Source organism: Scomber scombrus, chromosome 6, assembly GCF_963691925.1.
Source record: "Scomber scombrus chromosome 6, fScoSco1.1, whole genome shotgun sequence".
Classification (NCBI taxonomy): domain Eukaryota; kingdom Metazoa; phylum Chordata; class Actinopteri; order Scombriformes; family Scombridae; genus Scomber; species Scomber scombrus.
The window spans coordinates 7,906,649-7,932,726 of NC_084975.1; the positions used below are offsets into that span (position 1 = coordinate 7,906,649).

Below are 26,078 nucleotides of genomic sequence, written 5' to 3' on the forward strand. Positions count from 1 at the left end.
CTTAAGCATCTTTAAATAACACTGCATAAAAAAACCAGCTCTGGCTAGTTTGTGTAGTTCTGTTCTCTATATTTTTCTTTTTTCTTCCTATCCCTGTTTATCTCTCCTCACCCCTAATATGAGAAACTTTGAAGTTCGAAAATTATTTACCCCAGCCCAGGATGCCCAGGCCATTGATCATGGTGGTGTGTGAATCGGTTCCCACCACGCTGTCGGGGTAGATGTAACCGTCGCTGAGCTGGACCACTCTGGACAGATACTCCAGATTCACCTGGTGGACTGCGCCAACGTCCGGGGGAACCACATTCACATTCTTAAATGCTTTTGAACACCACTGTGTGATAGACAGACAGGAAAAGAGCAACAGTTAGAAATATAATAACTGTGATCTATTAAAAAGGTACAAATACAGTTTTGTTCTGTTCTTTAAAAAGGAATGATGCAACGTTTCTTGACTTTTGACTGAGCTACAAAATATTTCCATGAGCCAGAATCTTTTGGTTTGCTCTCAGCTGGAACATCTGGCAGATTTAATAATGAAAACTAGTTCCTGCTGCTATAAAAACTGTAAAACACATTATGTGTATTAAACAGTGCATTTAAGACTCCTACTGAAATTTCACCTTTTCCCCACACATCTTCAGACATTAATCTCACTTTCATTGTCTTACGTAATAAAAACAGATGGGTTTTTTTCTTGTACCTTAAAGAACCTTAGCCTCTCTTTGTTTCTCATCAGCTCCATTTCCTGATTCTTCAGAGCTGTTTCAGGTCTGCAGGAAAAAAAGAACAAAACAGTAAAAAAAGCTAAACAGGAACTTTGTGTCATTCTGTAAAAAATATGCCAAGTCATTTGACATGTGGGCCTGAAACTAAGAAGTGACTTCTGCCATTGGTTTCAAAGTGATTTATCAAATTTTAATGTCTTTGACAAACAAAGAAAATCTGTGGAATTTTAAAAGTTGCCTCATTTAATTTCATAATTGAATCACTTAGTCAGAACATAATTTTGTTATACAGGCAATAATGTACAGTACGAACTAATGATAAGCAAACAGTGTCAGAGGGAAGTTTCCTCATTTCACTGCTATGTGATAAGATAATAATAATTAACTTCATTAATTCCCTAGAGGGGAGACTGAATGTCACCCTTACACAAAGACTGACAACAAACAGGAAGGAAACAAACAAGACTCAGGCAGTGCAGGATAAGTGCAAGGCACCACATCAACATCAAATCACTCAACTGAACCAGGTTCAAAAGCCCTTCTAAATCTTTTTGAAGAGCACCTTGGCATTACAAGTCTGTCACTAAAGGAGCTCTTAGCTAAATCACTGTCATGTCTTCTTTAAAACGTACTCAGACACAGGCTGCAGGTGGAAAGGACAGAGGAGAGGTGTATTCTCTATCTGCTGGACAGACGCTGCAGGTCGACCGGGGGAGGCTGGAGGGTCGTTGCAGGCGGCTTTACTACAGGAGCTCCGCTGGCCTCCGCACTGCGAGCCTCCTCTGAGCTGAGGAGGCCTGGAGGGAGTTGGGCGGGAAGTGCCGTCCCCTCCACCGGGGTTCGGACCATTCTGTATGGCACTGTGGGTCAAAATGAAAGGTTAATAAAAGGTTATATTGAAAAAAATGAATTAAGGGGATCAGTGAACTAAAGAAGGCCAAAATATAACTACAAACGCACCATTTGCTATAATCAATTTGTAGTGAATGGTCTACGATGAGGTCTGTGGGGCATTTAGGGTTGACCAGGTTAGGGTCCATGCCGTGTTTGGCCACAGCGTCCCTCATGGCTGCCAGATCCACCATGGCAGGAATACCACTGTCAAAGAAAACCACAAGAGGAAAAATAATTCAACCTAACCTTCCTTCAAGAATTTATAGGAATATTCAACTTGTATCACCTAAAGCTGATATTGATTTTTAAACATTATCACACATCATGAAAGAAACTGACTAATTTTGCCTGTCATAGATGTTTTATAACATGGGAGGATGGTACTGAAACTCACGTGAAGTCCTGCAAAAGGACTCGTGCTGGAGAGAACGGCACCTCGGCTTTATTCTGCTGCTGCTGCCAATCCATAATGTTCTGGACGTGTTCCTCTTTTGTGTAAAAGCCATCACAATTACGGATTGCTGCCTCCAGTAAGACACGGATGGACAAAGGCAGCTTATCTACACAAAGCAAGCACACACAAAAACACAGAGGAGGCGACATTTAATTTCCCACAGTAAACAGTGTGTAATTAAATTTAATTGTTCATCAACTGTTTACTGTCCTTGATACATGACTGTCAACACAATACGCTGACAGATTTCTACTGTACAATGTCCTACTACTTAATAGTACCATAACTTGCAAATCAGAGTGAAACAAGCGGTACATGATTCAGGTCTAAAAAGAAAAGAAACATGTTTTAAATCTATGCATCTTTAGATCAGAGGGACTTGACTCACCATATCTTGGATCATTTAATTTCTGTGGATTAAAGAATTGGATCTTGCCATCTGATAGTGTGTCGATTAGATGGCCGTACGGGTGCTCTGCCAAAGGAAAAAAGACATTCATCAATATACAGATACAATTCCAGCCTGTGCTACAACTCCAGGAAACTTCTAGATGTCATCACCTCAGATCTGTTTGTTTTTTTACTCAGTGAGTAAAAAAAAATGAAGCTCAGTCATATAAATAAACAGCAAACTATTCACCAATGCGGATCTCCCTGAAACAGGACAATTCAGGCAGGGACACGCTTTAAGTCACCTCTAAGAAACTGGCAGGAGTATTGTTTGTGCAAACAGTGCATCCATACAATTGGTTTATTACATACCACACAGTATTAGTGGTTATTATTAGTCATTAAGCAGGTGGTCTCAACAACAGCCAAACTTTGAATTAGAAAGCAGCATAGTGTGAATACATTTCTTGGGAGATATGATGACGATAAATGATTGTTTGCAGCAGAATGAAAGTGCAGAGAAAAGAGAAATGAAACACGAAAATCTGGGGTCTTTATATTAAGTTACTCAGCCAGGATGTGGCTGACTGAAGAAAAAGATTGTTGCAGCTCTGCAGAATATATTTTGGTTGTAACAATGTCCCCCCTGTAGTTATGAGAGTATTATATGTATATATCAGACCACTACTTCGTGACATTACACATTCAAAAGACACTATATTGGGGCAAAATGATGAATGCTGCTTAATTCATGTTGTAGCTGTTAAATGTAGATTAAATTCTTCTTTAAGACTTTGGGTTAAAAACATAATGTAAGCAAGTGCTGATCCTGTTGAACAATGCAAGTGTTGGCATGACTTAGTGATCTCTCAACAGGACATCATGCTGTAACTTTGGCTCTCATGTTACTAGATTTAAAAGCAACACTTTTGTATTCATAATGAAACTGACACTGCATTGAACACACTGGGATAAACCAATATATATATATATATATATATATATTATAAATTAGCTTTAAAATAAAACCTGCACTGTTGTTTTTGTTTCCCAAATCTTAAACTGAATGAGTACAAAACAGAAAAAAGTCCTCAAAAGCAACAAAGCAGCTCTGCAGTCATGAGAGAATACAAAAGTGAATATAAAGGCTCACAAATGAAAATATGTAACTGGTTTAGTTTAATTTCTACAAATCTGATAATAAACCAACATGAATGACAGGCAGGAAGTTTCATATCTTCCTCTGCTGTAGTATTAATATTTTAAACACTTAGGGCATTATCACTAGTGCTGTTGAAGAAGGCAGCAAATAAACAAAACAATGGAATTTAGCTCAATATACCAAAGCAGGCATAGACAGGCTTTGAAACAAAGCTTATATCATGGTTAAGCACCAATAGAAAAACAGTGTTTCTGCTGTTGTCTGATCTACAAACATATATGGGAACAAAATTATCACAAAAAAAACTAAAATTGTGCTTCATTCAACTGGCACAATTAACAATGAAAGCAAACACTCTCACACATTCAACCTTGTCAAATATTACATTTAACATTTCCTGAAGAATTTTAGTCAGATAATTCACAGGCAGCCTGCAGATCACACCCATATTGTGTTACTTTTTACATGACAACAATCTAACCTCACAGTTTCGTGCATCACTGAGAGACTAGCACAGCAAATACAATTACCTCCTTTAAAAAAACATATGCAAAACTAAACAGTACTCCCAAATGCAAAGCAGGACGAATGGAAAACATGTAGGGTCTCATAAATATAGTATTAATAATAATAATAATAATAATAATAACAATGCATTTTATTTAAAGGCACCTTTCAAAGCATCCAAGGAAACCTTACACACATAACACAACAACAGTACATCAAACAATATAAATCTGGTAACATTGATGTGGAAGTTAGTGCAATTTTGCAAAGATAAATAAATGTGGAATTAATGAAACAAAAATGCATTGTAATTGGAGATCATCCTTTCCTTTATCAAAACCTGTTTTTACTCATAAAGCAGCTGAAAATCTCTTATTGCTATTAGAACAATGATTACAAAACTGACACAATGCTACACAATCATGTGAGCGTCTTATTTGTCAACAATGTATTTGTGATGGTGGCCTATAAAATGCCTCTTGCAACAGATCTTAACGGGGCGCTGAAAGGCTAAAGCATTAAGTATTACTGTGCACTGTCCTTGCGATTAATAGAGCAACACTTTGTAACAGTAAACTGATTTGGTGCGAAATGCCTAAGTGTTGATGACAGGTGCATTATATCATCTCTTCATTTGAGACAAAGCTTGCTAAGGCTCAAGTTGCTAACACTAGTCCTTATCATAAAGCACAAGCGCTAACTCGCTACTTATCGTGCTACCAGCTGCACGGCTTGAGGAGATAAGTAACAACAAGGTTATTAAACACACACAAAAATAATAAGCTAAGTCGTAAAGTGTGGTTAGAGCTAAAACGTTCCGAGTCTGGTTTGCGACATTAATTTCAAAGCACTTGGTTCTAGTTGAAGTAACCGAGCTAACTGATGTTAGCTTGTATATGTCTATCTGTTTGTCGCCGGTAGACATTGTAACGTTAAGTAAGCGCAAACGACAGCTATTCTCAGAGGAAAGGACGTCTTTTTCAGTCCATTCCTGCTCTTAAATGTGAGAGGCAAGCTGGAAGACGGCGTGTAGGTTTAAGGTTAGCACAAGACACCTCTTTACCTTTGACTGGGGAAGTGAGCGCCATGATGACTTCTGAAATCAACACGACCCGTTCTCACGATCACCGTGGCGAACCGAACCAGACAGAGAGCCGGCCAATCAGCGCACGGAGATCTGCAGCCACGCCCATTCGCAACAAACCACCTGACCAAATTAAAATTAAAGAACTCCATGGAACGCACCATTAAGGGGCAACATTGTAGCCGTTTTACTGATAACAAAAAGGGTAACATTAAACCACTGAAACGTCCTAGAACGTGAGCCTTCCTTCTTTGCCTAGCAACCATTTTTCTCTGTCACACTACTTCTACTACTAGGGCCTAGTAAATAGGCTACTACCAATAATAATAATCAGAGTGAGCATAAACGTTAAATTTCTAGCCGCATCACGGTTATTATCTGATGGGAGTTTGCTTAGTTGTCCTCACCTGACCGCAGTGATATGTGGAGTAATAACAGGGGGGAAAGTTCATTCACACATGTTTTTTCTAAAAGATTACCAATGTTTTTATCTTTTCCGTTTCCACTTATTATAAACTCACTATAATATCTTCAAATAAAGAAGAGTCTATGAACTGTTAGTTATTATAACTACATTTTTGAGAACCTTGTAACATTGTCATTAAATAATAATAATAAATACAGTACATGCAATTCTGCTGTGTAACGTTACTCATCCACATATGTATTCGCCTTCAGGACATCTTTGTTGTTTTTTTCTGTTCTTCTACAGCAAACAAACAATTTGCTGTAACATAGGCAAAATCTGGATTATGGGGACTGTAATTCATATATTTGGTATTTAGACAGTGATGTTGGCTTTTGATGCAGGGCCTGTCATATCGCTGCTCAGATTGATTGATTGACGGAGTAATTTATTTATTTTGCCAATTCACCCATAAATGCTGAACTGGCCTCACTTCCAATTTATTGACGTGCTGCAGCGTGTTGCTTTTTGTTGGTGCTTCTGGCGACACTATGCGCGTCATATGTTGCGCCAGGTGTGTTTTATAGCTTCACTCTGTTTGACTTATATTTGATACCATGTCACGAGTAAATATAATAAAAAATAAATATAACTTCACTTGCTCATATAATAACGCGTTTCTTATTACCACGTTGTTTTAAAAGCTTTCCTATCGCCCAAACGGCCTATTTGTACGTTTCTTGTATCATATAACTAGATTTTTTTTGGATGGTTTTGTAATTCCTACGTTTGCACGGGGGCCTTAAACGCATCATGATCACGGCCTGTTTAAGCAAACATTAAACATCTGAGTTACAGCAGTAGCCTGGTAGACGCAATCATTTTAAAGCCACAATTGTGTTTGTTTTTCCCAAGAAAACGCTTATAATGATTTTTTTTTTTAAACCAATGCGCTATAGTTAAAATCCGGCTGATGACCTTTCACCTTTTCCCAGTGTTTGTTAGCAGTAATGGACGGAAGACATGACCCTCCTTGTAGCAGAACAGGCCGCATGAGTTCAACAAAGCAGCTCACTTTCGCAACAACAGTGACCGAGGTGAAGGCGGAAGGTGAACCCAAGCTACACAACCTCCCAACAGGTGAGTCTAATCCGCGTTGCTCACGATACATTTGGGGACTTTTTTTTGTTTCCTTCACAGCTCGGCTCGTGCTATTAGCGAGCTAGCAGTCACCGCGAGAAAAAGCTTGTGACATTGCACGTGTTTCCTCCTTTCCTTCTGCAAAGACTTTTAGACATTAATAAAACTGTAAGGTTAGACTGATTAGACTTCCACATGGCAGCGTTGTGCAGCTGTTGCTTGATTACTAATGTGTTGTTTTCAAGGACAAATCTTACTATCGATTATAACATGTGTCACTACTCTGAAGTAATCATGCCCGTGTTTCATTTGCAAGATATTCTGTGTAGTTTAACTTCCCCTCTTTGTTAATTTTTGTTTAATCCTATGTTCTCGTATAGCATGAATGTAGATGTACTTATTGTTATGCAGCATGCTAGTTCCGTGTTACACAACCTGCAGCACAATCCTCTGAAGTCCCCTACAGCCTGGAGGTTTGATAAGTTTTACTGATAACTCAGGAAGCAAATTGTCCTCACACAAGTCTGTCAGGTTTATCAGGACTTTTACATGATATACGAATGTAAGAATTTGTCACAATAGCTGTGTCTGAATGGGAATGAAACTCACTAACAATTTCCTGATTATACTGCAGCTGTAATTGCAGGAAGTTTTAACAATTATTCTGTGAAATTGAGACAATCCAGAGAGTCAGATGAGTTTTCAAAACCCTCTTTCGTGTATTTGAATAATGTTTAATAATTGCATAACATTTATATATATATATACTACAAGGAAGGACATACTGTCCTAATGGTAAATCCGTTCAGTTATGCAGGATTGCAGAGAGGAGGCGAGTGAAATTACCACTTGTGTAACAAATCACTAAAGTAAAAAAAAAAATGTTGAAAGTGTCATTAAGGTCAAGTTACAAGTCTATTTATAATACTTATCATGTAACAAGAGGTCATCGCTCTTAGTGTTCCAACAATCAGTCAATTAGTCGATAAACGGAAAATGAATATGCAGCTACTAAGATAATTGAATAAACAGTCATTTTTTATAGTAACAGATAAGCCTGTCAAATGTTTTAACATTTTTTTTGTCATACATGATAGTAAACTGAATATTTTTGGCTTTTTTGACTCCCAAAATTACTGTATTATATTTGGGTTTTGTGCTGTTGGTCAGACAAAATGAGATATTTGAAGATGTTAACTTGGCCTCTAAAGGAGTGTCATCAGAACTTTTCAGTATCAATGGACATTTTATAGACCAAAGAAATCAGTTAATTGAAATAATTGGCAGATTAACCAATTATGTAAACAATCATCATTTGGAGGCTTAATTTACCATGTGTATTGTATGAGAGCCTTGTATTGATACTAATACTAATGTTTAAATCTTGTGATTCAGTGTCTATCAGACAATCCTGAGATGACATCACCATGGATTGGTATCATTAGGATTTCAATGATACCAATACTGTCTCTCGATACCGATACTACTCTCCATAATTTTGTGCAAAAAGTTAAGACATGACATGGAAAACTGTGAAAAGATTCAGATGCTTAAAACCAATGCTATGTCCTGAGAACTACACTTACTTTTATGATGACTCAGCCTGTAGTCAACCAAAGAAAATCTTGGTCGACTGAAATTCTACCTAATCCTAAACGTGAGATTCACGTAATATAGCAACAAAAAAAAAAAGTCAAGTTAGCCATCCGAGCGAATATGTTCTAACTACTTAGTGTGTGATAGTATATTTTGGTATTGATCAGTCAGGAACTGGTACTAATTTAGTCAAGGTTTTCAGGCAGCAGAGCTTTAATGTTGAATGTTCTCGGCTCTTGCAGGTGTGATGGCAGTCGGAAGGTTGATGACTGCAAACACGTGGCTTTAGGGGTGCAAGCGCTGCTCGGGCCGGCACCATGCAGCAAAAGGGAGCAATCCAAATTATCGAATGGGAGGACCTGGACAAGAGGAAGTTCTACTCCCTGGGGGTGTTCATGACCTTAACCACCAGGGCCACGGTATACCCGGCCAGCGTCATCCGTACTCGTCTCCAGGTGCAGAAGGGGAAGGCCCTCTACACCGGCACTTTGGATGCTTTTTGCAAGATCCTGCGAGCAGAGGGCGTGCAAGGACTCTACCGTGGCTTCATGGTCAACACGTTCACACTGATCTCAGGACAGGCTTATATCACCACCTACGAATTAGTGCGCAAATATGTGTCCCAGTATTCCCCCAGTAACACGGTGAAGTCAGTGGTTGCAGGAGGGGCAGCCTCCCTGGTGGCACAGACCATCACTGTGCCCATAGACGTGGTGTCCCAGCATCTGATGATGCAAGGACAGGGGGAACACCTCACTCGCTTTAAGGCCAAACCCAAAATGGTGATCGCAGCGTCTAAGCGCAGACTAACTTTCGGGCAAACCCGTGACATTACGGTGCAGATATTTGCAGCTGACGGTTTCAGGGGATTTTACAGGGGCTACGTGGCATCGCTACTCACGTACATCCCAAACAGTGCACTCTGGTGGCCTTTTTATCATTTTTACGCAGGTAAATCAACTGTGGCTTATTATAGATGTTCTTAGCTGCTACATATGTGCAAGAAAAAACAGTTCCTTAGCACCACATGTAGCGTGGTGATACATTGTCATTATCATCTAAGCATACAAAGTAAATTCAAAGATAAATGGAAAGGGAATTGAATTAGATGATTAAACTGGTGTAGTGTTTTTAAGTTCCAGTTCATTGAAGTTACAGATAAACTACAAATAACTTCAGCCAAATCTGTCAGACCAGCAGACTCTTACACTGCTTTCATATCTTTTGCGTTCTCAGAGCAGCTGTCCTTGATGGCACCCAATGACTGCCCTCACCTGCTTCTGCAGGCTGTGGCCGGACCAATGGCAGCAGCAACAGCCTCTACCATCACCAACCCAATGGATGTTGTCCGAGCAAGAGTCCAGGTAACCGCTGAAGCCCACCATCATGCAGCGCATTAAATAGTGACATTTAATTCATATCTTTATTTAAGAGACCCAGCAGAAACAGTAGATTAAGTGTTTCATATTTATTTAATTAGGGTTTCATATTTAAAAAAACATATATTACTGCCAGGAATTACAAATAGTTAATATTCATTTGCCTTGAAACTGTGATGTCCCTTTTCAGTTGAGGGGAAAGGGAAATATCTGACAAGTATCCTGCTCAAGTATGCGCTGATGAAACGTGACTAAACCTGCATCTGTGTAGTTAAAGGGAGAGTCTCTTCAGCCACAAAGCTACCTTGACACTCATATTTATCACCGAGATGGCATAATTTATGAAGGGAGGGCCCAAAAGTTCCTAGAAGTCATGGAGAAGGTTGTAGTTATTGGATTTACAGCTTAGTGGAAGAAAAATTGGGACTTAAGGGAGACAATTCGCCACCATAAGAAGCACTGGGACAAGAGTATCACATCTCAAGGAGAGCACTTTAAAGGGTATTAGAAAGGTACTTCTGAAAGATTTGAGTTTTTATTTACAATTCTGGGAAATGTTGGGTCTCTTGTCATGCACTTACTGCAGTGGATCACACTCTGAGGCTTCATATGAAGAAGCAAGGGACACAAATGTGTCATAATCCACAGTTAGGATTCATACGTAAAGCATTTAGGCTCAAAATTAGCCCATAATTGGTGGGTGTGGAGAACATCAGTATATTTTGTCATAAGTCTACAAAACCATTGAGTAAACATCTTTAAACCTCTTAAGTCTTTAAAACTTTAACTCAAATCTTTCTATTGAAATAGGACTTGCGTCAGAATCATGCCCTCAGTGCAGTGATATTTCTCAACACCAAATACAGCTGGAGTTGCTTCCTTTTCTCTGTGAGCTACACTTCCTCTAGTTCCTAACATAACTCAGACAAACAAACTGAACTCGCTAGTGTAACATCAAGGTTAACAGCGGGGGGGGGGGGGAGACAGGCTTAGAGGTGTGAAAATGCGCCAGGTGTTTGTGAAAACATCTGCCAAATTTGTGTCCTGAATACACAAAGTCTGCTGTTCGTGCAGAGGTCACGGTTTGTTTGATGCCATTTTCTCAACAAGTCTCAACACATCACTTCAGACCGTAGCAGAGCTTTGCTTGTGATGAATTGAATATCGCCACTAAGCCCTAAAAACAAACCTGCGTAACAAAGTTTCAAAAACAAACACACACAATTTAACACTTAGCTGTCCGTTTAAGGTGGAGGGACGATCGTCCGTCATCGAGACGTTCAAGCAGCTGCTGGCGGAGGAGGGCGTCTACGGGATGACTAAGGGTCTGTCGGCCCGCATCATTTCCTCCACGCCCACGTCGGTGCTCATCGTGGTGGGATACGAGACTCTGAAGAGACTGAGCCTGCGTGCTGAGCTGGTGGACTCCAGACACTGGTGAGAGGGCCATAGGAGCCTCACGCCAGGCTTTTACCTCATCACAGCCTGGCAGGAGATAAAGACCCTGATCTGTCTGTCAGCTCTCTGTGCAGCTGCTCAAACATGCCTTTTAAGAACAGTTGTTTTTTTTTAAATGCAGGTATGAAGATGCAGCAGAGTGCAGGTGCTATTGTTTGTCTTTAGGTTCACTTGGGAGTCACAGGTCATATAAACTTGTTTGTTTGTCTCACCTGTTTCTTCTGGCCTTTATCTGTGTAAATGATTACTGTGAAAGCTGGAAAATACAAGTGAAAACAAAATGCCACATTTTGCCAAAAATAATTAAAAAACCATGACATCTGTTTTTTAAATTTAATTGAAATGAAAGTAAGGTGCCCCTGAAAGGACAGTAGACAACTGGATGAATGGCTCCAATTAATTTTTATGACATGATATGCAGCAGGACATGGATTTTATGCTTTTCAGTATCATGTAATTTTTTTCTAAGCTTTTGGACTATCGATGAACGTCCTGAGCTTACTTTCCCAGCTGGATCAGTTTTTAAAATGGAGCTACCAGTACTTGGCAGTAAATTGTAATGTGTGTTTTAAGAGAATTTGCGGCTAATTCTCTTTCAATGTGCCAAAATCTGGATACACAACTGCCTTGCTTCTGCTTTTTTGAGCACATAAAAGAGCAGAATAGCTTGATATGAGTGCATTCCAGTGAAAAGAAATTTAAAAATGTGGGCGTCTGCAACATCTGCAAAGACTCTGGCCTTTTGTGATGGCCCACCAGAAGAGATAATGATATGTATTGTGCTTTAATGTATTTAATTGGCTGGTCAATGGTACTGGAAAATGAAATGCTAAAAAGTCAGAAGCTGATTTTTTCTTTTTTCTTTTTTTTTCTTTCAAATATCCTTGAACTGATGGACTGTTTCAGGACATGATAAATGTATTTCTAGAGATGTTTGTGAAACCAGGCCCAGGTTTGTGTAGTTGGATCGAAAGTCTTTGTGACGTAGCTGTCCTGGTGATTTATTTTCCAGCAGCGTGCAGGTATACGAGGAATTCTGTGTACAGTATCGGTGAGTTAACTGGGCCAATCTGGCAGTTGTTTCTGCATTTTTTTAATATCTTGATGTTGCTGTAAAGTGACTGTACGAAACAAAGTGGATCTTGACGAAAGAAGAAAAGAGGTGACACTGCAAGAGGCTTAAACTCAGCATTACAGGCCTTCTCACAATCATCTAGTTTTATATCAGGGTGTGCATTCTGTCTCTGAAGGTGGGAATCCAATGCTTATTGGGCCACTTCTACCGTTGATCATTGTGTTGTGTCCTGTGCATTATTTTGATATATTTTTGGATCATATCTTCGATCGTTTTATTACAGGGCACACACCTTTAACCACTGGGCCATTTTGCTGTTAAGTTAAAGCTAACAAAAAGGCAGCAGTAACACCAGCAGACTAAACTACAACCCCAAATATGCCTTTTTTTGAGTGAGAGCTGTCACTCACAAGGCTACTGTCACTGTTAGCAGGCAGAGAGGCGTGCAAGTGCACCAGCGTCTACTGCCAGAAGCACACCTCAGAGGTTTGACATTCGGTGTCCTTTTCTTTTATAAACCGTCAAATGTTTTCGTGTTTACAAACATCACTCAGTTTGTACAACACAATATTCACGCGAGTAAGCGATGGACTCGACGTTTCCTGCACAATTACTGGAAATCAAATGGACCTTTTTTGCCTGTATGGAGGAAGTTGTGTTTTTTGGGCGACACCTAAAAATAAAAAACGGCCTACCGTGTGTGTATTAAAGAGTACAGTTTGATGTGTTTTAAACATTGAGAACCTGTGAATCTATGAAAAAAATAAAGACTTCTGAATCACTGCAGTTGTTAATCGCTACAATAATAAATTATAAAAGTTGTTTAAGTGTATGTCAGCCCTGGATGTGACTGGCTGTTGGCCTTTGATAATATTGTTACCATAGATGTTTCCAGCCTTTTGGCTCCAGCAGCAATCAGTAGATTATTAACCTGCTGTTCATCTGATGGCCACTGGAGGGAGCAAGAGATTGAGCTTCATCTCCTACAGACTGCAGGAGGATGTTTTTACCCAGATGACCCAGAGTTATGAGCGTGAAATGGAAAAATATATATATTCTGAACAGGTCTGAACATCCAACATCTAGTAGTCTGATATCTGACAGATTAATCTTAAACAGTGTCAAACACCAGACGGTATTAAATGATAATTATATCCAGAGTTCTGCTACTAAAGTAGATAGTTGGCTGAAGTGCTGGTCTAGATTTCAGCCCACAAAAACACACAAGTTTTTAAAAAAAAACCTTTTATTTGACCGTGTTGGCCAAGTGCAAAATAATCCATAACATTTACACACCTCCCTCTCTCTGCAATTACCAACTTCAACTCCATGATTCTAGTAAACAGCTCTGAATATCTTCTCATCCTGTTTTTCTGCATCTGGATGTCTTTCCTCACATGGGACAGTCGTAGATGTGGATGGCGCGGTCGTCTCCGGCTGAGATGATCTTTGAGCCGGTGCTGTTGTACTTTACGCTCCACACCTGACGAACACAGAGAGAGAGAGACGGCAATTTAAGTTCAGTTAGTCTGTGCACTGCTTTGATGGGGAAACAATAAAAAAGACAAGTGGAATGATATCCCACCAATTCTTCTATCATACTCTTGAATTGTTTTATTTTAAAAGAGTAGATCATTTAATTGGCTGAAAAACACACACGGATTAACAGCATTTTTGAGGAGAATTTTTTCATGGAGAGCATTTGTTCCTTTCTGCTAATCTGCATTAAAACATAGCTGTAACTTAAGGCACTTGAAGCAGACACCAACAACTACAAATACCCTAAAAAATGCAACAAAATGCCTTTTATTTAATCAGAAAGTAGGCAGTGCATGAGAGCAAAGAACCAAGCAGACAGAGCCTAGAAAAACTGCTCCAAATAAAAGAACAAAGCAAAACTGAACGGTTGATTGGCTTCAAATTGTCCCTGTAGATTCTCTGGATTTATTGTTATTTCATGGCAAGTCACAAAAGTAATATGGCTGACACAAACACGCCTCTGATCTCTTCTCTGAGGAGCCGTGCTATTTCAACCAGAGGCTTTGTTGTAGAGCAGATCCGCCTCCCCGCAGGCGTCTGCAACCAGAGATCTAATGACAGCTGGGATTATTGGTTTTGCTCGAGCTGAAACATCAGAGGGGTTATGTGAGAGGCCATGGCATGACACTGGCCGCGCTGATTTCTCAACGCATTAGCACCTACAGCGGATGGATTTTCGCACTTTGAATTTTGGATTATCACACGTTCAGGTCAAAAGGGGGGGAAAAAGCCCCAAAACAGGGTTTTCTTTGTCACCTGGTCTTGATGGTCGAAGAAAGTGTTGATACATGCTCTGGAGCTGGCGTCCCAAACCTTCACACTCTTGTCAGATGAGCTGAGGGTAGCAGAGGAGAGACAACATTTAACATGTTTCACAGTTCATCTCAGTGTCAAAACTTTGTGATGTCTGGCTGCTCTGAACAGTTTATTTTGGCACCGTGAGCTGGGAAACTTCTTCTGAAAAACAGCTTCAGCCGATAATGTTTAAGCACAATGGGAGTGAAAGCATGGGAAAGCAGACGGAGGAAAAACGCTTCATTACTAATGTACATAAACAGACAGGAGCAGGTTTTCTGGTCATAACTACTGCCTATTATTTATTATTAATAATAAAGTTTATTTTTATAGCACTTATCAAGACCAGAGATTATGAAGTGCTTTAATAGGACAAATGAAAAAACATCACAAAAAACAAACACAACCAACGATGTCTGAATGGATTTACACTGATGTTAGAAATAATTTAGATTTTAGTTTATATTTTGGGTTATTTTTGGTTTATTTGTTATCACACAGTCATAGTGATTGATAATCAAGTCACATGGATGTGGGCAGTGATATTCATATAGTTAATATAAATCACCTGTTGATCTGCATGACAGTATCGAAAAAGAAAAAGAGGGGAAGTGAGTCTCCGTATTTCTTTTCAACTGCTGTTTTTGCCTCTGATGGTTGTGATTATCTTTAGTATATTTTGTTCATGTTATAATAAGTTGGTCTTTTTCAATAATAAAAGTATTCGAACATATTTTTTGTTGTCAGCTAATATTTTTGGTAGCGTGGCAGACAATCAACAAACAAGACTTTACTGTGTCCAGTAGTTGCTACAAACCTAATTTACCCAAATTGAGTAAGAGAATCAGGTAAAAGTGCATTTTCAGAAGCAATACATATTTTAAAAAATGAATTAAATATTTAAAAGAGGTTATTCAAAAGCCTTTTGAGAAAAAAAAGTATGTTCAGAAGTAATTTAAAAAAAGAAGATGCTGATATTTCAAGTTTGATGGACAGGTTGTTTCAAACTTGAGGTTTGCTCTGTTCCCTCTAGTCTTTCACCTCAGACTATGTGAAAATTGGTAACAGGAAGATAATTCAGAAATACAGTCTGGAGTTAGTCTGTGAAGTGCTTTAAAAAACAAGTAAAGTTTAAAATGGATTCTGTTGCTAATGTAAAGTCATCAATTACAGTGGCACAGTTTTTTTAAGTCTGCCAGCTTTTTGTTTTTACGCATCAGCACAGCAGCATGAAATGATCCCTCCTGAGGCTGGAGTGTGAAATCTCACCTCGAGACAAAGTGGGAGTCATCTGGAGAGAAGGCGACATTAAGAACCCAGGATCCGTGTCCACTCAGCGTGGCCGCCAGGTTGGCGTGTTGCCTAAAAAGAAAATCATATCAGCAAGTTTATGAAGGAGACTAAATGCTTCTTTCTAAAGAACCAAAAGTAATGAGTTAAAAAAACAACTTACACGTCATATATCTTGATGTAGCCGTCGTCGGAGGCTGTGACCAGGAGCTGGGAGTCGGGGGAGAAGGTGAGGGATCTGATGGGCATAGCGTGACCTGAAGACAGAAAGAAGAGGCACTCAGGAAGATGCAAGCCTCAGTAAAAAAAAGAGGTAACATGGTTGTTTGGCTCACTAGATCAAATATTAAAACAAGCTAACAGCAGCAAGAGGTAAAAGGAGTACTGAGTTTACTCTATGTTCAATGTGTGCTGACTGTGTTGAAATTTGAATCTGAAATATGTAACAGTGAAAGGTTATTAATATTAACAACATCTTCCATTGCAGTCAGCGTGTGAACAATAACATTTTCTAAGGATAATTAAGTGTATTTTATTTATTTAAAGAATGTTTGATCTTGTATTTTTAGACTTTCTCCTCCTAAATCTTAGCTTTTGTTCCTTTCATTCCTTCATTTCTTGTCAGATCTGTACTTTCTTGCTGCCATTTGTTTACTAACTGTCTGTATAAAGTAATAAACACATTTTTTATCCCCCTAATAATAAATATTAATAACTGAATTTACCTTCCAGTGTGTGGAGCAGTTTTCCAGTTGCAATGTCAAAGATGTTAATGATTCCATCAATAGCTCCACTGGCCAAATATTTTCCATCCGGGCTCTGAACAAAAAAACAAACAATTAACTGATTTGTAACTTTAAAACAACATCTGCACCTGGAGAGAAAGGGTTAGGAGTTAAAACAAGTGAAAACCTTCAGTGTAAACGAGGAGAAACACTTATCAAGATGAATAATTATAAAGTCAAGACATTAAGGTCTCAACCTCAGAGACTCTGGGTTTGATAAGCCGTCATCCGGCCGACCAAAATGACAATTTATGGTTCCTTACGTAAGCTATACTCAGGATGAATTTCCCTCGAGTGTCCAGAGAATATTCCTTCTTGCCACTTTCCACACCGAAGATGTTGACCTTGCCAAGATGGCTTCCTGTGGCGATGTATTTAGAGTCTGGGGAGAAGGCGACCGTCCATGCATCAACTACAGACGAGAACAGAAGAGAGGATTTAACTCATTGCGTGTATTCAGTATTCAATAATTCCAGGAATTATTTATTTTAACAATGCAGTATAAACACAATAAACACAAGTTAATTAATGTAATGTCTCTGTGTCTTTACGTGTAAACCTGCAGCACAAACTATCCCTGAACAAAACCTCTCATCTATTTTCTGCTCAATTGGTAAAACTATTAATTAAGCTGTAATTATATCCTGTAAACTTTAATAAATCCACAAAATCAAAGAGAAAATGAAGGTTTTACAGTAACCTCTGAAGAATAAAAATACAGAATGTGTTTTGGTGCGAAAAAGGTCTTTAATCCTCTGACCCAGACCAACCACTGAGCTGAGTGGGGTGTCACTAACAGAAGCCGACATGGCATTTAGATGAAGTACGGCTTAGTTCACGATACACGACCAATCAGACATTTCTGTGTGTGTAGTTCCTGAGAGATGAGTGTAAAAACATCCAGCCCAAAAGTGATGAATTTCACACTAAAAATACATTTTGATTACAAAATGGGAATAATCCATCGAACAGACAAAAAGGTTAAAGTGAAGGAGTAAAAACTCAGCTGTAGTGAATTCACAGTACACAGAGGGGAAAGAGCTGCTTTAACCTACAGAGACAAAGAAGCACCTGGACATTTGCCAACTCTGAGCTTATTCTTTCAGTGAGTATTAAGTGTTTCACATCATATGATTCAGGGGAACCTGCCCTTTCTTTTCTGGTGCAGTTTAAAGTCACCATGCTGCATTACCCTTGTGTGAGAAAAAACATATTTTACATAAAAAGGCAAAGAACTTGTGTTTTGTTGAATAACTCCATAGTCAACCTGGGTGTTTTTGTTTTTAGGTACTGATGTATTTAGTGTTTGTGTTTTGGAGCTCGATGTGATGTTTGGTGCAAATCAATCTTATCCTCAGTGAGTTACAGCCATTTATTTAAATATTGTCCTCAGTGTTGTTTTAGTAGATACGGTGACAATATAATAATTTTGGTTGTGTATTTATATTTTGGTCAATATCACCTCTGAGAGCAAATGTTCTATGTTATGTGTTATATATCATTGGAAAATAGACTATCCTAATCTGTTGTTATATTGAAGATTGCAGTTTGCACAATGACTCGAGTGAAGCCTGAAAGCCAAACAAGCTTCTGTCCCTGTATCACGTGTTTGCACACATCGTAAATCGGCTCTGATGGTCGTAAAGGTGCCAGTTATGGTGCCTCGGAAAGATGAGAAGCTCACGAATCAGACACAAAAAAAGCTTGTTGAGATCATAAACGGTTCCCAAGTTATTAAATGTTTGTAGAACATGTTCTAGCTTAGTGTTGGTGTTACACTCAGTCACAGAGGATTTATGAAAAGCTGCCAGCTAAAGAATCATCACAGAGAAAATATAATATTCATTTGGTTTTTACTCTCTTGGATGTAAAGCTGCAGGAAGCATGATTTCTACCCCCTAATATAAATCAATCAATTAACACTGACAGTCCTCTGAGTCCTGGTCTTACCTGGTCCCGCATCCATGGACTTGATCTGTTTTCCAGACTCCAGGTCCCAAAGACGGATGTGAGCGTCGAGGGAGCTGGAGGCAGCGATGGCTCCGTTGTGACTGATGTCCACTGACACCACGCCCAGCTGGTGGCCCTCCAGAGACCACTGCAGCTCCAGCTTCTCGTCTGACCTGCATGTGCAGCGCGGCACAGGGGTCGTTTAGTCACGTCAAGTCAAATCAGGTTTATTTAGGCAGCACATTTAAGATTTCTGAGAAACCGGAGTCTGTTTTAACCAAATCTGCAACTTGCACGCTACAATATGCAACGTGACAAAATTTCCTCTCATGTTGATTTGGAAAAACATTCACTAATCAAAACAAACACCACACTGATGACTCGTAAACATGCAGGAGCCTTATAGGACTCTAATTTTTTTGCATTTTGAGAGCAACAATTATTTGTGTAGTATGATAATTAACATATTTATATTCACAGTTTGCCAGTGTAAAAATGGCCCTGAGTCAAACAGAAGACCAGCAGCAGTTTAACAGCAAGTTATACCTAAGTTGTAGATTATAATTCCTTACACTAAGAATAACTAAATCATTGAAACAGCAGTGATTTTTTTACTTTCCAGATCTGATGTACAACTAGACTTCCTCTAAAGATGTGTTTGGTTTATACTGAAAATGTACATACAGATTGTACCTTTGCTTTGTTAAAGATCCTCTTAAAAAGACAAATGTTAAAAGTCACATCGGTTTATTTAGAACTTTGATTCTCAATGATATGTGTCTCCCATATCGCCATAAAGAGCAGACGCTGGGACTCAAACTAAAGCAGTGAAGTGCACTTTGACAGTCAGAGAACAGCAAAGATCATAATTAATATCCTCTTGCGAAATCTTAGAGACGACCTTTGTTCAATGAGTTCAATGAAGATAGAAAATAGTCTCACTCAGTTATGCGTGGCTATTTTAACTGAACCCTGAAATCCTGAAATCCGTCTAAAGATCATGAAAAATAAGAGCGCAAATTAAGAGAGAAAACTAATTTAGACATTAATTAAATCCAATGTTACAAAACTAAAAAACATAGTAATGCAATATTATGCTAGAAAACAACATCAATTACACACACAGCAATCAGTAAAATATCTAAAGTGTCATCATGAAAAAAACTCACCATTTCCAGACTTTGACCATATCATCTAACGATCCAGTGATGATAGTTTCTGTCCCATCTGCCTCGCTTTTACCCCACGCTGCCGTCCAGATGGCATCATCGTGTGCTGAGAGGAAACAAACTGCAGGTTAAAACTCTGACGACAGTGTCATAATAACTTGTATATAACATACTACATCCAGAATATTAGTGGGGCTGATGGGAAGATTTTTTGGGGGCATTTTTTGATTTTATTTGACAGTAGGTGGCATAGAGGCTGACAGGAAACAGGGAGTGAGAGAGAGGGGAATGACTTGCAGCAAAGGTCCCTTGCCAGAATCGAACCAGGGACGCTGATGGGGAGATTTATATTTAAAAGGACCAGGCTGTTTTTGTTCTATATGTTTCTTATTGTGAGCAAATCCCATGAAAACACTGAAAGCAACACTAGTGCGTCTCAGCTCTTTCAGACATCCAAAACTTGTCTTTGGTCCTCAGTCCACAAGCCTGTTCATCCTACTGATGTCATACATTTTTTAAAACTGGCCTAAAACATATAAATTCATTTATCAGGATGGCTGAGTACATTATTATCAAACAAAATATAAATCATACATTAGTGCAGGTTAATAGGATATGCAGACTTTTGCAGGATAAAGATAACTTCATTGTTGGTTTTGGTCTTTCGTGGGATTGAATCACAATATGAAAAACAAAAAGTAATGACAGCTTTTTATCCTTTATCTTATCATTTTGTGGCATATGCTGAAAGATAATAAAAAAAAAAACTCAATGCATGTTTAATCTGAATAACTGGACTTTATCTGGGGAAACTCAACAGTAACTTATCACATTAAAAAGTTAAACAGTGATACTTTACACTTAATGTTACTCACCATGTTCTTGCTTGAAAAGAATGCTGTACTGAAATCAAAACACAAGTTTAAAGTTAGAAGATTGATTCATTTTTTTCATTTTCCAGGACAAATGACAAGTGCAATATTGATGATGTACAAAGAAAGGTGGTCTGTTGATGGTTGGTACAAACCTAAATCTATTACATATTGTTTTATACTTTTTAAAACAACTAGTGTGGAGCCTTTATTGAAGCATCCAAAAGTCAAATATCTCTGAGTGCAGTTACATTAAGGTACATTATCATTAGCTACAGAAACAAGCAGGTTTACTGCTCCCACTGAAGAGAAAGGAGTTTGTTGGTGATGTGATTTTTATAAGTCCATTTTATGTTTTATTACTCATTATTATGATCTGAAATGAATATTGAGAATATTGTTAAGGTTTTTCTTGCCATCATTCCTCTTGTTCATACTTATCATTAAAAGATCCCTTCATAATGCTCTTTAATGATAAGTGATGGGGATGTATTTAAAAGTTTATCTGAAGTTAATATGAAGCTTCAACCGTCCAAATGAGTCAAATCAAGTAGGTATCTTTTTCATCTTTTTAGTGCCAAAGTCCTTCTTTTTTTTACCATACTTGCACCGCAGCTCAACAGGGAAACACAAAGAGAGAATCTGATGTTAAAAAGACTGTAAATGTGTCAGATATCCACTTTTTTATGACTAACTCAGACTGCTGAAGCCTCATATAAACTTAATATCAACTTTTAAATGACTATGTGGACGCACTGTGGATTTTGTCCTCCATCACTAACATTAAAAACACATTTAAAGGATCCTTTAACACTCAGTATGAACAGGAGGAATAATCACAGAGATAAAAACCTCTTTCAGTGATCATTTGGACACCTGATGGCTGTTTTGAGACAGACTAAACAAACTGTTTAAATGTGTTGCTTACTTGAGTGCTCATGTTTTTGGTCCTGGTTGATGGATAGCCAGATAAATTAACTTCAACCTGAAAACAACAATGACAGTTTGTTAATAAACAGCAGCAAAACATAATGAAACAATGACTCACTGTTTATCTCCAGCTGTCATTACTCCGTTTAGCGACAAAAGCAACACATATTTACGAGAATAGATTAAAACTGCACATCTGCAACAGACAATGATGCTTAAGTTTAACAGCAAATTTAGTTTAGTATACATTTGTGCAGTGTTATAGTTTTAAAATAGCTACTAAAGCACCGTGGCTAACAGCAGCTAGCTCCGACTTAGCAGCGGCCAGTTGGCAACAAAATGCAACTTCCTGTTTCAACATTTATCAGATTATTAGTTTATATAACAAACTAACTGTTACTATTAATAATATAGTGTAATATGCGCCCACGTACCTTTAAAACTCCTTCAAAATGTTGAATTAAATTTGGGGAGCTCGGAGACTTTACATGTGAGCCTCCATGACAACATCCGACTCTTCTTCGTGGGTTTGTTTGATTGCTGTTGAGGAGTCACACGAAGCGCGCACTACCGCCTCCAGCGGGGCAGAAGAAGAAAGCGTTTATAGAGAGCTGAAAAACATCTTAAATTCATTCATTCACGTTATTAAAATTTATAACGTGTTTTATTTAATATAAATTAGAAATATAACAATAAAACAAAGATAATCTGAGATCATAGAATATGTGTGAATGCAATAACACTTTTAATGCAGATTTATACTATAAATGCAGTAATTTCATAATTATTCATTTCAATATTTGTGTGTTTTGTGTTTTTATTTAGTTACATTTATACTTTTAGTTACATATATGTTTAAATTGTGTGGTAGATGCACACATCCACAGTTGGAAAGCAGGTGCTGGACCAAATAACACAATTTCATAGTACTATTTTATAGTACTACTATAATTACTTTTTTAATATATACCTATATGTTCACCTGTAAAATATTGAGTGGGATTGGCATATCATGTGACTGTCAGGTGACCTGGGCCTTTGTGTATTTAAGATTACTATTCAGTTGATTTTTATCCTATTACATTTACCTGCATTGGGAGCTGCAGCAAACTTTTTTTAGCTGTTAAGAAAACAAAAACTGCAAATCCGTGGTTTCTGAATTTTGTGATTTGTGACTCTATTTGCCACAGGTTGTATATGACTATAATTTTTTACACCGAAGAGTGGATCTCCCCTCTTAACTTTACTATTGTTTATTTTGAGCAAATTTTGGCAACCAGGAAAGGTATCTCACAAGAAAAAAAGAAACGTTTTTCTTCTCATTAATCATCTCACAACACCTTAAAATGTCTACCCAGTTTGTATCAGTATAGCACCAATTCAACACTGGGTTAACTTTACCCAAGAGCAATCTGCTATTTTGACCCAGTGTTACACACAATAGGCTTTAGCTAAATATGTCACAAATGTATTGTTTCTTGTAACAAACAATATGCATATGACATTCAAAAGATACACAAGTTATTAACAATCAATTACAAACCATGACATATAAGTTTGAAATGAGAAGAGTAGATTATAACAAGCTTTACTTTGAGTTAAAGTAACACTAAAACTGGGTTAAAACAACCCCTTCTCTTAGAGTGCCTTTCTGGCTTTAACCCAGTTTTGTGTCATAGTAAAATTTTAACCTAGTGATTTTTAGTGTGAGGGGTCGTGACCCCCAGGTTAATTCCCCCCAGGTATATCGATTTTGGAAACAACATCAACCTTTCTGCAAAACTGAAAAGTGGAGAGGAAAGTAACAGATCAAAATACTGTGCATACAGTGAATATTTTGTGTACAGAGGAGGATAACACAGACAATGATTTTGGCAGATCCTCAGGCACCATGAGCTTCACCTGTGCTGCCCCAGAAGGCCAAAACATGACCAGTGTTTGGCTTCAGATGAGAGCTCTTTGTTGCCTGATATCAAACAGAATTGTCAACTTTCAGAATCAGTCAGCTCAGCTCGGTGGAGTGGTTGGATTCAAAGGTCTGGACCCAGGCAGAAGCTCGACTACCATAATAATGGCTTACGTAAAACCTCTGTGGTATAGAAGGGGGAAAAAAGACAAACCTGAGTCTGAAGAGTAAGCAGAAAAATATTTTGACAGTTGCTGCAGCTCCAGTCTGAGCTCCACCCACACACACACAGACAAAAACGGTTGTCAAAAGAAAGTTTCAAGAAAAAGAGGAAAGAAAGTTTTAAATAACTCCGAAAGTAAAGTTGAAATGGGCATCAGCGTGAATCTCCTGACAGACTGAGTGAGGAAGATGAAGAGATGTCCTATTTAGAGCAGTGTGTGTGTGATTGTGTGTGTGTGTGTGTGTGTGTGTGTGTGTGTGTGTGTGTGTGTGTGTGTGTGTGTGTGTGTGTGTGTGTGTGTGTGTGTGTGTGTGTGTGTGTGTGTGTGTGTGTGTGTGTGTGTGTGTGTTAGAGGCACAGAGAAAGACAACTTAATTGTTGGGTTATTTTTAAGGCTGATAATGAGCAGATATTTTGGGCAGATATTCACCACCACTGAATCTTAACCTGAATTTTTATCTTCTTCCTATTTGTCGAGGTGGACAAAAGGTCTCTAAAGTAGCAGTAAAATAATCACAGGACACCATTTAACCCATCAAATGTATTATATTTAGGATTTTTAGTGACTGATCATGTCCATATAACAAGTAAAATATATTATACAGTGTTTATGTAAATGAAGAACTGCAGGAAAATGCTTCTTAAAAACCTGGAATGAGAAGTAATTGAAAAATGTGTGTTTTACAAAGTGTGTTTTTTGTTTTTTTTACATGTATTATCAAGGAAACTTTAATGGTTTGGTTCAAAGTTTTTCAAATCTGACTTAAGACAACAGCCAGGTTCCCAAATGAACATTTAGAAAGAGTTTTGATCACTGTAATCATTCCAACTGTTCATATTGATCATTAATAAAATCGCCTTCTAATGCACTACGGTAGGTACGTGGGGAAAAAATCCACAGTCGTGGTTTTGAGCAAAAATGTACTTAAAAGTTTATGTGAAGTTATGATCAGGCTTCAACTCTCTGATGTAGTAAATATGATAAATAAATAACATTTATACCTCAGATAGTGTTTTCTTGTTGAGCTGTGGTGGAAGTATAGTAATAAGAAAGAGGGACTTTGACACTAAAAAGACTAACGTTGAAAGATATGTAATTAATTTGACTAATTTGGACAATCTGCACAAAAGGAGGCTTGTAGATTTTGGCCCACATCACTTACATTGTAAGTGCATAATGACCATTATGAACAGAAGTAATGATTACAGCAAGATAAAAGTATTTGACTGTTATTTTAGGACACACTTGAACAATTATCTCTTAAGAGCTGCATCTACTTTTTGAAATGTGGTTCTTGTATGTGTTCTTCTGTCTAGTGAGTCAGTCGAGTGCTTCTGTGACAGTGCTGGTTATTGTCCTGATTCTGATGATTGCTCCAAGGCTTCGGTAACAAAACTGTTCCTCAGTTGCTTCTTTTTACTTCCAAATACACTCGCCAACTGTGGGTAGAATCAAAGCTTGTAATGGACCATTTCATCTCTCAGTTTGATGCCAGTTCTTGCAAAGGACCATTGCATCGGCCCTTTTAGGTAGACCCGTTGTAGTCATTCATGTTCAGACGATTCATATGGTATTCTTGAGGAAAACAAATCTCTACAACTAACTGTATGATCACTGAAAATGTCAAGTTGTTTTCGACCTTCAATATTACAAATGAAGGATATATGACGTCTGACATCTGGATCTGTTCTGCCAGACTCGACTGGAAGCTGCAGGCACTTGTACATCTCTGTTTATTGGTCCTGCAGGGCAATAACAATCATTATGTTGCTGTTTTCAGCCAAGTGGTTCACTTATATTTTGGGGGAAATAATGGTGGGTAATGAACTGATGTTATGGCTGCAGCATGCTGAAAGGAGAGCAGGACTGTTTTCATTATCTTTGAAATGGCAAAATGAAGTACTCACAACAGAGGGACTGATTCAAAAAAATATATATTTTAAAAAACAAGCTAAAATTAGATGTTTTTACATTTCGACAGAGACAAAAATTAAGAAAACTTTTGGGCACACTTCATATTTCTGATATTGTCCAGAGGTCGTCTGAACTCCACATCTGTTAAGCGCCTCTGTGACTCTGCTCTGTCATTTAAGCCTGGCTCCACACGAAGATGGAAAATGACTCCAAAAAGTCTGAAAACGAACTGCTTCTTATGTAATTGGTATTTTCCTACTTTTAGTCTGATATGGGATTTGGTCTTGGCAAACTGTGTCAAAGGAAATAAAAATGACTAAAGCAGAAACTTTTAAGCTGAGGTGTCTGTTTCTAAGAGGTTTTCAGTCATTGTAAATCCCTCCTCAGGAAAATATTTCTGATCAAACGACCGACTTGAGAATTAAAGTGTG

The 26,078-nt window shown here is 38.2% G+C and overlaps 3 protein-coding genes across 3 annotated transcripts in view; 1 reads left to right on the forward strand and 2 right to left on the reverse strand.

The window, feature by feature from the left end:
• Window positions 1-5,327, reverse strand: part of ireb2 (iron-responsive element binding protein 2) — a 17,685-nt gene extending 12,358 nt beyond the window's left edge. The window contains exons 1-7 of the mRNA XM_062421426.1: window positions 5,199-5,327; window positions 2,465-2,551; window positions 2,017-2,182; window positions 1,689-1,826; window positions 1,361-1,588; window positions 704-773; window positions 151-334 (exon numbers count right to left, since the gene is read on the reverse strand). Of these exons, the coding sequence (XP_062277410.1) occupies window positions 151-334; window positions 704-773; window positions 1,361-1,588; window positions 1,689-1,826; window positions 2,017-2,182; window positions 2,465-2,551; window positions 5,199-5,223 (898 nt within the window). The 5' untranslated portion in view covers window positions 5,224-5,327. The remainder of the gene's footprint in view (window positions 1-150; window positions 335-703; window positions 774-1,360; window positions 1,589-1,688; window positions 1,827-2,016; window positions 2,183-2,464; window positions 2,552-5,198) is intronic.
• A 1,112-nt stretch (window positions 5,328-6,439) lies between these two features.
• Window positions 6,440-13,056, forward strand: slc25a44a (solute carrier family 25 member 44a). The gene is made up of 4 exons (XM_062420346.1): window positions 6,440-6,765; window positions 8,604-9,312; window positions 9,598-9,725; window positions 10,990-13,056. The coding sequence occupies exons 2-4, from the start codon at window positions 8,679-8,681 to the stop codon at window positions 11,179-11,181; spliced, it is 954 nt and encodes a 317-aa protein (XP_062276330.1). The 5' UTR covers window positions 6,440-6,765; window positions 8,604-8,678; the 3' UTR covers window positions 11,182-13,056.
• Window positions 13,057-13,489: 433 nt separating this feature from the next.
• skic8 (SKI8 subunit of superkiller complex) lies at window positions 13,490-23,395 on the reverse strand. The gene is made up of 12 exons (XM_062420347.1): window positions 23,374-23,395; window positions 22,038-22,177; window positions 21,602-21,658; window positions 20,677-20,704; window positions 19,802-19,907; window positions 18,633-18,805; window positions 16,946-17,094; window positions 16,623-16,716; window positions 16,061-16,154; window positions 15,877-15,969; window positions 14,569-14,647; window positions 13,490-13,756 (listed from the first exon to the last, which is right to left on the reverse strand). The coding sequence occupies exons 3-12, from the start codon at window positions 21,611-21,613 to the stop codon at window positions 13,667-13,669; spliced, it is 918 nt and encodes a 305-aa protein (XP_062276331.1). The 5' UTR covers window positions 21,614-21,658; window positions 22,038-22,177; window positions 23,374-23,395; the 3' UTR covers window positions 13,490-13,666.
• Window positions 23,396-26,078: the final 2,683 nt, after the last annotated feature.

Coding starts and splice junctions, on each gene's coding strand:
- slc25a44a (XM_062420346.1), top strand. CDS start 8,679: ATGCAGCAAAAGGGAGCAATCCAAATTATCGAATGGGAGGACCTGGAC. Junction 9,313..9,597: donor TTTTTATCATTTTTACGCAG/GTAAATCAACTG, acceptor TTGCGTTCTCAG/AGCAGCTGTCCTTGATGGCA. Junction 9,726..10,989: donor TTGTCCGAGCAAGAGTCCAG/GTAACCGCTGAA, acceptor TGTCCGTTTAAG/GTGGAGGGACGATCGTCCGT.
- skic8 (XM_062420347.1), bottom strand. Junction 16,717..16,945: donor TCATCCTGAGTATAGCTTAC/GTAAGGAACCAT, acceptor TTTTTTGTTCAG/AGCCCGGATGGAAAATATTT. Junction 13,757..14,568: donor TCTTCGACCATCAAGACCAG/GTGACAAAGAAA, acceptor TGTGTTCGTCAG/GTGTGGAGCGTAAAGTACAA.